At 42.8% G+C, this 14,446-nt stretch overlaps 1 protein-coding gene across 2 annotated transcripts; it reads right to left on the bottom strand.

Moving 5' to 3' along the window:
• Positions 1–444: 444 nt before the first annotated feature.
• LOC123428260 (uncharacterized hydrolase YugF-like) lies at positions 445–11,104 on the bottom strand. 2 transcript variants are annotated; one of them, XM_045112449.1, is made up of 11 exons: positions 10,892–11,104; positions 9,596–9,693; positions 9,379–9,476; positions 9,237–9,286; positions 5,298–5,393; positions 4,950–5,039; positions 3,279–3,374; positions 2,918–3,013; positions 1,175–1,240; positions 935–1,091; positions 445–834 (listed from the first exon to the last, which is right to left on the bottom strand). In XM_045112449.1, exons 1-10 carry the CDS (start codon positions 11,090–11,092, stop codon positions 951–953), a joined length of 1,032 nt encoding a protein of 343 aa, XP_044968384.1. In that variant the 5' UTR covers positions 11,093–11,104; the 3' UTR covers positions 445–834; positions 935–950. The 2 variants fall into 2 exon arrangements, with proteins under 2 accessions (XP_044968384.1, XP_044968385.1); XM_045112450.1 differs by lacking the exon at positions 5,298–5,393.
• Between the last annotated feature and the right edge of the window lie 3,342 nt (positions 11,105–14,446).

Here is a 14,446-nt window from a genome sequence, read left to right as displayed (position 1 = left end):
GGGTTGTTAAAATGGTCAGATATTCAAAAATATCTTACCAACGGTCTACTAATGCATTAAATGGGAGGTAGACCTGTGCAGCGCATTGTTCAATACTTAGGGCATGTTTGGTTCCTACGCTATGGTTGTCATGCTTAATCTTAGTTATGCTATAATATTTTAGGCATGTGTTTGATTTATGGACATATTTATGGTTTTTCATACTTTTTTAATTATATGGTTCATATGTTATAAGTTCAATTTTTTGTTAAATGTTGCCACATTATGATGTTATTTTGTTAGCCACATTTTTTATAAGAGCCACACTGTACCTAAGGTTAGTTGTGACAAAGTTAGTCATAAACTAAACATACCCTTATTTGGTCTTAAGAAATACAAGGAGACGACATACAGTTAGTGGTTCAGATTTCTATCTAGACCACAGGTTAGATAATGACAAAGACATGCACTACTAGAATCGTCATTATTGCCAAACTCCAAGGAGATACTACTATACAGCTAGGGGCTCAGATCTCTATGTATGACCCATATTAAAGAAACTCATCAATACATAATATTTGTGGTTCTTCTGTTCTCAAGATCTGACCTTGAATCACTTCCCCGTCTCCAAAACAATGTCTTGCTATTGGCGCCAGTTGAGCAGAGTTACTCGGCTGTTCCTCGAACCGAAGTGTCAAGTGAAGAGCGTAGCTAGGCACCTAGAATGCAAGCCTCATTCAACCCCCTTTTCAGAGGAACAAAACGCCTTGTTGTAAATCTTCGCCCAAGTTCATCAGCTTGGAACCGGCCGTAAATAACCAGTGTGTCTAAAGGATAGTATTATTTTCGATGGTCCTGCAGACAAATAATAAATAAGGGACAAATAATAATGATAATATTCAGAACTCCGGACGAACTGATACTACTGAAAAAAAGTCAAGAAAATTAGGCATACGTCATGTCGATGAAGTTTATTCTGCTTTGTCTTTTTTCTCACGCCCTACGAAATCAAGCACATGCATTGCCACTTCCCTTGGCTTTTCGACATGGGGAAGATGACCACAGTGACGCACCTGCCTTAGGATTGCATTTGGGAGCTCTTTGTGCAACCTCTGCGAAGAGACACAGCACATTACAATGGTGACATCCAAATTAGATAATGTGTAAGACATTTTGGCATTCTCCAACAACTTACGTATGCTTGTTTGTTACTTATTATTTCATCATCCTCTCCCCATAAGACCAGACATTTATGTTCCACCTGTCCACAAAATAGCAATAAAATTGAAATTCTCACTCTTCTTCCTACTCCCTCCGTCTCAGTTTATAAGGCATGTGCGTAGTTTTAGGTTGATAATTTAACTAACTAAATATGTATCATATGTGATGAAAAATATATATTAAGAAATAACATCCGCTTAAGAATGTAATGATTTATTTTTTGTGACATATAATGCATATTTGTTAGTCAAATTAATGATCTAAAACTATGTGCATGCCTTGTAAACTCAGACGGGGGACTACCTTCTCCACCTAATTATTATTCATTAATTTCGCAGTAATAAGCCAGCTTATTAGCAAGAAGTTCTAACCGCCAAAGAGTTCATTGAGGAATTTGGTGAGTTTCACGCCTACGAATTTGGTAAGATTTATTTCTACAAATGTATTGCATGATCCAGTATCTATAGTTAGTATTTCAGTTCATTTCCTAAGGTAGGTGGTTGCTTATTCTATTGAGCTTTTTAAGATTTTTGCAATGCTAGTCAGTAAAAAGAATAAATATAATGTTTAGGAAGTCATAGAAACTGTATCCGATGTAGGGTCATCATGGACATGGAGTTTCCAACCATGAAGTCCGAAAGTACTAAAAAAATGAATATATTAACATCAAACATATATGAATGTGTTCTACCCTCTTTAAAAACTTCATGACGAAATAGCATTCCATATGTCAAGGATAAAAGAATCAAACTGAGTGCTCGATCTGTAAAACAACATATCGCAAGCGTTTTTTATTTTTACCAAAGCGCCACACATGTGATCTCCATAGGTGTGTTTAAACCTAGTGAGAACACTCAAGAATGTTTGTCTGCAAAAAGATCAGTTTTTTTGCTGTATTTTGAAATTTACTGTTCACACGAATGCACCTGCACCTGAGAATAGAATGACACTTTTTACATCATAAAAACCATCTACAAAAAAGGTTAAAAACTATCGGTTTATGTCATATCATAGATATCATAGACTTCTCAGGAAACTGTGGCTTATGGGGTTTCTGAACGGAAAAGGTGTGACTACTCTCGGGTGTACTATACCCAAGTTTGAAAAAGTTGGATCAAACAAGATCAAACAAAATCCAAAAATGAGAATTTTTGAGACAACATACTTTGTCAAATATTTGAGCTTCTTGCAAAATGTCATGCAAAAAATACATGTGAGGAGCTCTCACGAAAAAAAACAAAATCACTGCTCAAACAGTGCACAAAACTTTGAAGACTGATTTTGTCTTTTTTGGTGAGAGCTCCTCCAATCTTATTTCTCCCTGAAATTTGGCAGTTAGCTCGAACATTTGATCAAGGTCTCAGATTTTTTCGAGTTTGTTTGATCACGTTTTTTTTTCAAGTTCTTGAAACTCGGATGTAGTACACCCCAGAGTAGAAAATCCAGTCTCGTTTCTGAACCGTTTGTAAATAGTCCATAATTTCTTTTTATGGTGAAATGTACCAACATATTATACACACATATGTTATTACGTAGGTGCATACTTCAGGAAGGACGCTTGAACCAAGAAGCAGAAGGTATCACATGCAAAATATTGTGTCAACACACAAGGCATGCCTAAATTAAAGCCAAACAACCATGGAATTGGGGAAAGAGAGAAGTGAAGTTTGACATCATCAGTGAAGAACTCGTATATTGGATGTTTGAAGAAAAGAACCTGTTTTATTTCTCTTATGACATTATAACCACCGCTAAGCATAAAATCAACAGTGGCATCTTCCCACCAAGGAAGTCGGCAATGCAGATGGCCAATCTGAGTTCAGTAAAGCCAAAAATACATGTCTTCAGAAACGGAAAGTATAGAGGAGCATAAATATTAAACAACTGTTGATAAGCATAGCAGTTCAAGTATTTTGCACCCACACTGTAATAGCAGTAGTTAATTTCTTAGATAAGAATGGAATGATCTCAGATAATCGGAAGGTATATGAGTATACCACTTCAAAAAAGTGGAACTCCTAACAGAGAAACTGCCGGAATATGATACTGGTAGTTCTGTGGAATAAGTAGAGGCTTACCTGGACCCAATCGAAAAATATTAATGCATCTGGAATTTTCTTAAACGCCAATCGTGTAGCTAGCAATCGGAGTGGAAGACTCTTTAGTAGAAAAACCTAGCAAACAAGAGAAGGTAAATAAATTACAGTCCATTCCAGCGAGAAAGAAGAAAAATTGGAGATGATCACCCGTCTTTTGTGGAGCGGCTCTGAAAACCATAACAGTTGTTCTACACATGAAAGTCACCATAGATATGTGCCCATAACCTAGTTTGTGCTTCTAATGTTGACAGTACAGTTGGAAATATTTTTTACCATAGTTATTTAAAAAAAAAATTGCGGGGCACCATAGCTGTTTTCAACGTGTCGACATGTCGACAAATTCAATTTGGTCACATATGCAGCGTACCATGTTGCTAGCGATGTGTCGCTGCATCCAGCAGTGGGGCTACCGTGTGAATTCCTTGTCATTTGCCTCCGGTGGCAAACATTTGAAAAGGGTATTTGGATTTTCGGTCCCATTGTACGGAAAAGGGGTTGTGGTGTGGCAGTTGATTTTATTATGCAATGAACTCAAGCTAAACTGCTATATCTGGATATTTCTATGTAGTTAAGACGGAAACTTCGGCTTCTCCCTGGTTGTTTATAAGAGTAGAAATCAATATCAGAACCTTAAATTCAGACTTGTAAAAACAATCAGCGGTTGAAGGCATTGCTTGGATTTTGTTCAGATTTCCTATCCGTTATATATATAATACCAAGGTGGTACTTTGCATGTCCCTTCCAGCAGTCGGTGTCTTCCCAACAATTGTATTTTAGTTTTGAGAGTGGATTTTTAGTACCCGGGTGTCTAGACACCCCCTTATGGAAACCGTAAATTTAGAATTCACCACATAGAGATCTGTGACACATACGGTACCACAATTTTGATTAGCAGGCGCAGCAGTTGTTTAGCGCTAGAGAATGCGTCTATTTGAAATGATTCTGGGCCTAGTCTGTCACCGCTCATAGGCTGATTCCACCTAGTGATGCAAGCAGGGAGCTGTCGAGTTGACATGTCGAGCACATGTTCCATTGCTCTGACAGTTGAAAGAAACACTATGACAGAACTCTGTTTTTTAATGCAGTACACCGTTGAGTGAGAGGACGCTGCTGCGTATGGCTTTGAGAGTGACACGGAGAAAAAAGAAGAGAGAAATCGCTTAAGAATGAACTTTACTTTTTGGAGATGTGACAGAAAAAATGGAGAGAGAAAGCATGTGAGAGAGAACTTCACTCTTTTCTTCGAGAAGTGACACAGAAAAATGGAGAGAGAGGGAGAGAACGCTTGTGAGAGAGGAATTCACTTTTTTTAAGAAGGGACAAGTGAGAGAGAATTTATGCCCGAGAGGTGTTGAAGTTTCTTGCTGCTTACCGGTGATCGCTTCAACTTGACATTCGTGTGTCATCTGATCATCTCCAACTTTTCTTCTTTCCTCTTTTATTTTTCTAAGTGATTATATGTGTACATCCTCGATGTCACAACCGGTTCTTGTTATTGTTTCAGACGCCGGACGGTGTAATTATATTGGGATCAGATTGATATTGATGTATTATTCATTATAAAAAAAGGACTTGTAACATATGTTTACAAATGAATCAAGTGGCATTGAAAGAACGCAGATTGAAATCTCAGCTCAGAAAGGAACTCACACCAGCATATGGAACAAATTTAGGGAAGCTCGTCAGATCTCTTGTGCCCTCGGCATATACACTTGCACCAATGAACACCAATTTTGACACCTGTGAGAATAAAAGTTAAAATAGAATCGTTTCCTGAAATGGCCTATATTTTTTGTTCTTTCCTGAAATGTCATATATTAATATATGAAAATGCATGTAAAAAGCACTGATGCACTGATAGGTAAGCTTAACACCACTGGAAGCATTAACGGTGTCTCTCTGTACGTAGTTTGTGCCTTTATGCTACTATTCCTGTGTTTTAAAAACTGAAAGACATAGAGCCAAGTAACTAACAAAAGAAAAATAGAATGCTTGTACCGCTTCTGGATAGCTGACTGCAAAATCAATGGCAACAGCAGCACCAAGGCTGGGTCCAACTAACACCATTGGCCTTTTGATGTAGGAACTCCAAAACTACACAAAGAAATTGTTAAGGTGCAAGGTTTGTATAATTGAATCACTATATTTAAGAGAGAAAAACAGAAGCTTTTTACTGATTATCTGCAGTAGAAAAAAGCTTAGAGGCAGAAAAGGGTTTAAATCCTCAGCCTGACTACCCTAACATAAAATATTGCAATAAGACGGAGGAAGTGGAGACTCGACAGTTTTGTGTGTGGAAGTCACATGAGACATGAGCAATACGCGTGCTTGATATCTGCCCTCCCTAAGTCAATGGAGATGGGCCAGGGATCATGGGTGTTGTGGTGCTCTGGTTCTTGACCAGCGGCCGATCTGCCTTTCGTGCTTTAGATCCGGCCATGTCAGTCCATATGCTGACGGCCTGGGCTGTGTTCTCTTCGCCCAGGTGGCAGTGGCGATGAGGTGCTCCGCCGTCAGTGTTGGTTCAGATGACCACTCAGGCTTTGCATGCGCCGGCACCCGCTGCGAATTGCGATGGTCACCAACAGGTCTTTATGAGGGTTAAACTTTTCTGATCCGGTGGTAGTGTTCGACGAAGAGATGCAATATTCTATGGACGACGGCTTGACACAGAAGCATGGTTGTGCAGTGGCGTTAGTCGGTTTTCTAGCCCATAGTCTTGCATTTGCTAGGATTGCGGAAAAGCGTTGGTGACAACACATGATTAACGACTGCAAGTACTCTACTACTTGGTGTCCATCCCCGGACCCCCTTTCCCCCGCGTCGCCCCTCCTCTGGCGACTTCGGGGACTCCTCCTCGTCGGGCCGCCGCACTCCCCCTCGCGCGGAGGTGGCAGCTCAGGGCGTTGGTCGTGGCTCCAGGCGGAGCTGGGGCTGCACGAGCGGCCTGCCTCTGCAGGGATATGCATGGTGTAGGCCCGATCTGGGCCAGCACGTCCGTGTGGCGGCATGGCTCGTCGGGCGGCGGCCGTGCATGGGCGCGGAACCTTCCGGGTGCTGCCGCATCGCCTCTCCTCGCTTGGTGCTCGTGGCTCTATGCGTGTGGCTGTTCGGGCAACCAGATCTGGACCGTGTAGGGTGGTGGTGATGTGACTGCGGTCGTTCCAGTTGGTGGTGGTGGTGGTGTGGTGTTTCGCGCCGTGGCCCGTCGGTGAAACCGTGGACGGCGGCGGCGATGCCATGGCCTTCTGCATCGGATGGTTCAGGTGAACAGTTTACCCAGTTCATCTGTGACAGTCGTGTTCTCACGAAGATCAATGAAGGTGTCGTTATAGGTTGTTGCTTCGTCAATCTCTCCGTGAGTTCGGGCGAAATCTTGGTTCCAGGCTTGCCCGGAACGGATGATGGTGGCGCAATATGCATTGCAACCCTTCCTGAAGGCATCATCGAGAAGTCAACTTGCTTGTGGTGTTGGGTAGCCAACTTGCTTGTGGTGTTGGGTAGCTGCTCGTGTCATTGGTTTGTTGGTGGTGGTCATATGATCGGCTGGGGGTCGACGGTGGCGTCATCTTTGCCCGGTCACTCCTTGGAGTTGTTCCGGTTCTTCCATCCGAAGCCTGGTTAGCGGGTTGTTATCCTCTCTGGACCACATCGTTCTTGTACGATACCTCTTCCCTTTGTGGGGTGTTGTTGGGTACTGACCAGACGACCAACGTTCAAGGCTCAACTTGCTTGGTCAACCCCCTATCCCAGGTCCTCCTGGTGTGGATGATCTTGAAGGCATCATGTTGGGGTCTGCTTGGGTGTCGTGTCATTGGTACTTGCTGCGGTATGTTGGTGGTGGTGGTGTGACCGGATGGGTTGACGGTGGTATGTGTTGTTTATGGTGGTGTCCTTCGGTGTCGTCCCTGTTGTTGTGCCAAGACATCCCATGGCTACCGTTGTGCTGCGGCGAGTCTCGTGATCTTGGCATTATGTCGGTTCTTTTGTGTCTTCGACTGTCCTTCGCGTGGTCTTTATCATGTTGGCATGCTCCAAAACCTCCCGTGGTTGCCGTTGTGTTGCGGTGAGCCTCGGGCTCTTGGAGCTGTCTTGGTTCACCTTTTCTCATTGCCGAAGCAATGATGCCTTCCCAACCTGCTAATCGTTTCGACCATCTGTGGTGGATTTTCCAGTCAAGGTTCGTGTTAAGTTTGGCACTCGTTGTTTTGGTTGATCCTCTATTGTGTCGTGGGGCTGGGTACGCATGTCGGTGCGGTGCGTTAGGTTTGTTTGCAGAGTCTTAGTATTGTGATCCTTCGACAACACCCCACATCTACTTTGTGTCTCTCATGGTGTTGGTATTTCTGCCTGCTAGCTATGTCTTTGTCTCCTTCTTGGTGGCAATTTTGCCTCATCTTCTGTAACCTTGTTAGATGTACTGTTTTCGACCCGGTTTCTCTCATAAACTGAGTCAACCTGCTTAGGTTTTCGTGACAGTTTCCCTTATAACTGGATCAGCCAAAGCTTAAGGGGTGCCTCTTGGCTTCGCCAGCTTTTTGAGCAATATATATATTCAGGCGGGGATCATCCCCCTGGTGATCGTTAAAAAAAACACATGATTAACTTCGATGGTGGTGCTTCTTGAGTACCCGGTCTCGAGCTCCTAAGTAAAAATCTAGCTCGTACCCGACTTGGTTATGCCTGGCAATGACGATATTTTTGCGTCGTTACCTTGTTGAGGTCATTGCTCGGATATGCTTTGATTGGTTCTTTGGTGTGAAAACCTAGACTCTGGCGTTTTGTGATTGGGTCCGATGATGAAGGCGCTGTTGTTGAAGAACATCATTGTCCTTATGTTTTCGTTAGATGGTTGGTCCTTACATGTTCTTTGATGTAGTTTGTTAATCGTTGATTAGATCGCTTTGGATTTTTTTAGTTTTACTCGCTTAGGCCTAGTTTTGATCTTAATTATATGACTTTGCTATTTGCCTATAGTTTTGTGTGTGTTGGTGTTGACTGTATGCATTCTAAATATACATATGGCACGTGTGTGCTCATTATGTTTATATTAGAAAAATGATAGTGCCCACATGTGTGGCATGTTTGTAGATCACCCACACGCTTCGATTCACGTTAAATCTGTTTTACACGAATCCCAAAACAAATTGATGGAATTTCCGTGCCACGTAGGCAACATCGTGTGTGTGGCGTTGGAATGTTCGCCCGCACGACCCGCACCGTGCGGCTGCCAACTGCCCCTTGTGAGCGAATGAATTTCTTTTCACATAGTCACCACCTGGTCCACGCGCGTCTGGGCTGTCTGCTCGTCGTCCACACGACTGCAGTTGTGCGTACGTGGCAACTACGTGAAACACACATGGTGAGTACGATTAACCATACATGGCAACTATGGTTGGACCACACGCGCAAACTAGATAAACACACACGACAACTATCCTCGGGTAACTAAAGTGTTATCCCGCGAGAAACTATAGTTAACCAAGACAGAGAAAGTTGTCATGCTTTTACAACTACATTTGTCATTTCGGGTAACAAGAGTTATCATCCCGGAGGTAGATTTGCTTCGTGTCACACACGCGGGTGGGAATGAGCAATACTTAATGGACGTGTGACACAAGTAGCTGCGCCCATACATGTGAGCAGTTCTATATATTGTTCGCTCACACAAAATACGTGTGGGTTGCCTCTAGAGTACGACACATATGATGTGTGAGCGAATGTATAATATGTCATACGTGTGGTGAATATCGGAACCCTTATATGGTTCACGCCTTTGTGGCAAAAGTCCCAATCCAACATCCGTATACTACAAGCTTTTCTGCAGTTTAATTAGTGCAATCAGTTACTTGTCAGACTCGGACTCAACACATGTTGCGCTAATAGAATCACGAAAGTGTTTAGGTAGAAATAAAACCAGCAGCATGGAACACCAACCTGGTAAAGATGCTGGCGCTTCGACAATACATCAGATGGTGGTCTTGTTTCTAGCAGCAGATCAAATCAAATGAGAAGGGACTACAACTTACAGCTACGACTAATTATAACGTAATCCCATATTATGCAGAGTTGGAAATACCTAAATTAGAGAAGCCCCATCCAAGAATATCTACAGCCCAAGCCTCCAGTCCAGCCTCCTCCAGTAATGGGTACGTGTATCTCCACTCTAAACAAGAACTGTATCTAACACGACTTTTAAATAGACTACCAGATGACTCTAGTGGCACATCACTCGACAATGATTAACGCTGGAAAGTGAAAACAGACAATGCAAGCCGCCCTAAAATTTCAAGCACCTGTCAAAGCCATGGAGCAGTACAACCGGATCATTGCTCTCCTGCTGCTTCAGTGGCCTCACACAGCTGCTCAGTATTGGGCCCTTGGAGAAGCCAGTCTGAAAAGGGGGTTGGTTCATCGTGTTATTAATTATTACGCAATCTTCGGTCCTAAGAGCATCTCCAATAGGCGTTGCATAATAAACGAGAACCACATCTTAAGTCAAAATAGCAACAGATGCCCTATCTGATCTTTTTTACTCTGATTGTGCAACACGATTAAAATGGGGGCACCAACTGTTGCAGATATGCAACAGCTACGCGGCTGGACTAAAATAAATTTCCTGCCGCGTGGTGTCCAACTGCCGCACGAACAACTCCTCCAACCCTGCCGTCAACTCTGCTGGCCATATCCGCCGCTCCGGCAAGCTCCTGCTCCCGCTGTCACCGCATCGCCGTCAAATGCAAGTTCAATGGGCGCCGGCTCCGTCGGGCCCGGCGGGCGCAAGCCCTAAGCTGCTGCGCTCCAGCTGCCGTGCCCCTGCGCCTCCGTCGCGGCATGCCGGCCTCGCCTCCACAACGCCCTACGGCGAGCATCACCGTGATGGGGATCGAGAAGTGTTGCCGTATCGTTGACATGCCGTCCGCAAGTTCAGACGTCGTGCTGAAGTTCAATTTTAACATACTCCCTTTTACAAGCAGTTTTAATTAGTGGACTGATTAACTTTTAACTTTTACCTCACGTGTAAGAAAGAGGAGTAAAGGAGAGCATGTTAAAATTTGCCCTTCTTACCCCTCTTTCCACAACGCCCTACAGTCAGCATCACCGTGATGGGGATGGGGATCGAGAAGTGTTGCCCTCAGAATGCCGTATCGTATTCCTAAAAAAAAAGAAAAAAATCGGTATCGTTGACATGCCATGGTGACGTCGACGGATGGACGAACTGACAATAATGATACAGATCTTTCTTTTAAAGATTGGTTAGCGGCCTGATGGTGATAACGGCATCTGAAACGTGTGCATGTGGTGTACGCTTTAGGTCTGCTACACCGGCTGTGGGTTCCGATATGTTATGTGGATGTATCGGTGACAACATCGGTCTTAGATACGGGAAGTGAGAGCACTCCACGTTATCAAGTTTTGTAGGTGCGAGTGATGGCTTCGGATGATTTGATGTATATTTTTGTTAGATCTATGTTGAATAATTAATAAAAATGACTGTATGCATCGATTGATGGAGGGGTCGGTGGTTTGAACCTCCTTTTTCCAAAAAAGAAAAAACAAAGCTTGGGGGGTTTGAAGAGGAAAAGGCTTACATGCACAGGAAGACGCTCAATTCGCTTGGCCAAGTGAATAGCGGCGACATCATTGATGCGCTCCACCGCTCTTGGTAGGAATGGCGGGAAGCCATCGCTAGCACCGGCGCCGACGTTTGATGAAGCTGACACTCTGAATAGGGTCCTGGCCGAGGGAACATGTGGCAGCACCGGTGAGGAGCACATCAAGACCAGCGGCATTCCTACTGTGCCTGCCCGCTAGTCTGAATATGTTCGCTCTGCTTTCGAAGAGCGGGCTTTATAGGGGCGTGGCGGGGAAACGCCACTCGCGTTGCAGATAGCGCTGCTACAGAGTCCGGTGATGTGGCTCATTTCTGTGCCATCATTGTTCCTGATAAGCTGAGAGAAATATCTCTGTACAGTGAAATCATGCTAGCAATTTTCTTTTGAGTGGAAGTCAGGCTATGCAGTCCCTCCGTTCTTAAACATAATTTTTTTTAAAGGTTTCATTAAAAATCTACGTACAATATATATAGACACATTTTAAAGTGTACATTCACTTATTTTATTTCGTATGTAGTCCATTATTAAAATCTCTTAAAAAATTTATATTTAAAAACAAAGAGAGTACATCAGAAAACGCCACAAAAGTCCAAAACATCTAATCGTTAGTTCAATAAATCTTTTGATTGCAACCATCAGATAACGCCAGGTTATTAGAGCAGCTCCGACGCCAGGTTAGCATGCATTATGTTCGCTGCCCACCGAAACACTAGCTATTAGAGCAACACCAACCGGAGCGATTCAAGCGGACAATCATTTTGGAAACTTTTCGTCCGTTTAGATCGGTCGATCGGATTCAAACGTCATTTTCGATGTTTGGATCGGCACGTGCACCCAACGCTGACCCGATCCATTTTTATCGACACGTGAAAAAAACACGAGGAAAATAATAAACAAGCATAATTAAACATTAAAAACCGGTCACGAAGGTCGATGAAAGTCCACGCATCCCATTACATTAATTAATTATTAAAAAAACCTAAACTACGCGTCGGCGGCGGGACCGGTGAGGTCGATCAGCGTTGGCGCACGACCGGCGCAGGGGAACGCCTTGTTCCAGACGACGTTCATGTTGGTGCGGGATGTGTCGGCGCGGGCAGTGTTGGTGACGGCGGTTCGTTGCCCCCACGTGGCACGAGCCCGCGACGGGGGCTGGGGGTCTTTAGTCCCTGTTGGTTACACCAACCGGGACTAACAGGTTTAGGGGTTTTGGTTTGTGGTTTATTTATTTTTTTAATTTTGTGTTTTCCATTTAATTATTTTTCATCTTTTTCATTTCAAACATATTTTACGCTACTACATATTGTACACGTTATGCATATATTAAAATAGATATTCTCGTAGAACCGATCATATATATATCACCTAATTTCTCGCACGACCATTCACACACGGAGGCATTACAGCTTCTAATGGTATTCTTCTTTCGGATCTATGACCTGGTCGAGCAAAATTCTCGTTATTTCCTCTTGAATTGCTCGTACGCGATCCATTGGTAAGAGCTGATGCCGCCTGTCTTGCATCTTTATTAAAAAGAAGATCAATACGAATATATTAGTAATGTGTATATATATTAGATCATGATAAAAAGAATTGTGAAATAGTGTTTTAGCAAACGTATCCAGAGTTGTCTATCACTTTTGGACCTTTCGGACGTCATCATGGGAATGTTCTCGCAAGGTAGTATGCACATAAATTATTCCACGGCGCTTGCCTTAGGAACTTTACGAGAATAGAATTCAATCAGGTAATAATGAATCAAGCATGATAATGGTATTGAAACTAAAATTAAAAGAGATGGTACCTAGCTAGTACTACTTAATTAATTACCCTGGGTCGTACCCATTTCAGTTTTTGTTTCCATAGGCCTTTAACCTGTTTGATGAACTTTTCCCAAGCCCAGCCCGCCGGCAAAGAAAATGAATAAAGGAGTTATTAATTAGTAGATATCAGGAAATGAACTAAAGAGGCCGACATATAGTTCGATAATGTTTGAAATTACCTGTCGACCATCCCCCTCATGGTTACGTAGTCTCTATCATCTTTAAGTAGTGAGTCCAGTAATAGAACTTTTCCTCGTCAACTTCAATGATTAGCAGGATCCAGTAAAAACTGCACACACGTTTGTATAATTAAGCGGGCATGTGCATATATAACTCATCAACTACACTTATTAAAATCTAGAGTAAGCAAAAAACAGAATTTGTAGTACAACACAGTGTCACTCACCCAGAGTTGTAAGGAAGTAGTAATTCTGGTTGGGTATTTAGTCGCACCAAGAACTTCACCAAGCTTTTCTCTGTGTCTTTTTGTTCCCATTTACGCGTCCATGTCTCTTCATTAATGGTATTTGGGTCGATGAGCCCAATGCCATAGCGTCCATCATTTTTCATTTCATACATTTTCATTCTGCATAATACCACAGAAAAGAATATATAGTGAGGATAATTACACGTAATGAACGAGCACTACATCTAGCTAGAGACTTAAATTACAGAAAGAAACCACTTACAAACAATAGCAACTCATGAGAGATTTGTCGAGTGCGTCTTGATTGAATAACTGAAACATTTCTTGATACTCAACCCACAAATCTTTTTTATGGTAGTAATGCTCTGCTTGGACTTCCACCATGAGGGACTCTCAATCGTTAGTATTTAATACTCTCGGGTACCATTGATGTTATTCATACATTCTGGTTGATAGAAGCGGGATCTGCTTAGGCTTGACCATAGGTTGGCCCAGGACATATTTCCATTGTAGTTGCTCCTCTGTAAACATTTGGAAGTCCGGGACTAAACGGTAGGCCTTTAGTTAGTTCCGTTTTTCAACACAAACCGGGACTAAAGTTTTGCCTATATATATCCACGCCCCCATCTCTTCTGTTTTTTGGCCGTGGAAGGGTGGGAGGTGTGTGCTACTCTTTTCTCACCTCCTATGCACATGAGGTGTTTGATGAAATGCCCGAGCCACATTTAAGATTTCTGGTCTCCAAGCTCGACCTCCAAGCTACATTTTCCCAAGATTTGTCTAGGTTTGACGATGCACCAACTACACAAGTGTTCTAAAAGGTTACCAACTTCAGCCTTTCATGCCTCACTGCTAGTTTAGCTCATTTCAAATGCTCTAGAAATAGAGCGATTTGTGGATTTTAGTGGAGGAGTGTATGCGGGAGTTCATTTTATTTAGATGCACAATCTGAACTCAAATTAACTTCTTAGAGTCTGCACATGTGTAGCGTGCCGTCCCGTCCTCATCCCCATCCTCACCGCCGTCGTTCGCCCGTGCCTATCTGGTCGCCGGCACCACCGTGGTGAGCCTCTTGTTCTTATCTTCTTTTTAAAAAGATTTTTTTTCTTATTTGTATGATTTAAATAGCTACTTCTATAATTAGTTCATAGGGATTGTCATCAATCACCAAAACCATACATGGAGAAATATGCTCCAACAAATATATTGTGTGCTTGATATGAAATGTCAATTTTGTTGGAAATATGCCCTAGAGGCAATAATAAATTAGTTATTATTATA

This window comes from Hordeum vulgare, chromosome 2H, assembly GCF_904849725.1.
Source record: "Hordeum vulgare subsp. vulgare chromosome 2H, MorexV3_pseudomolecules_assembly, whole genome shotgun sequence".
Classification (NCBI taxonomy): Eukaryota; Viridiplantae; Streptophyta; class Magnoliopsida; order Poales; family Poaceae; genus Hordeum; species Hordeum vulgare.
This window is presented reverse-complemented; position numbering and strand designations above follow the sequence as displayed.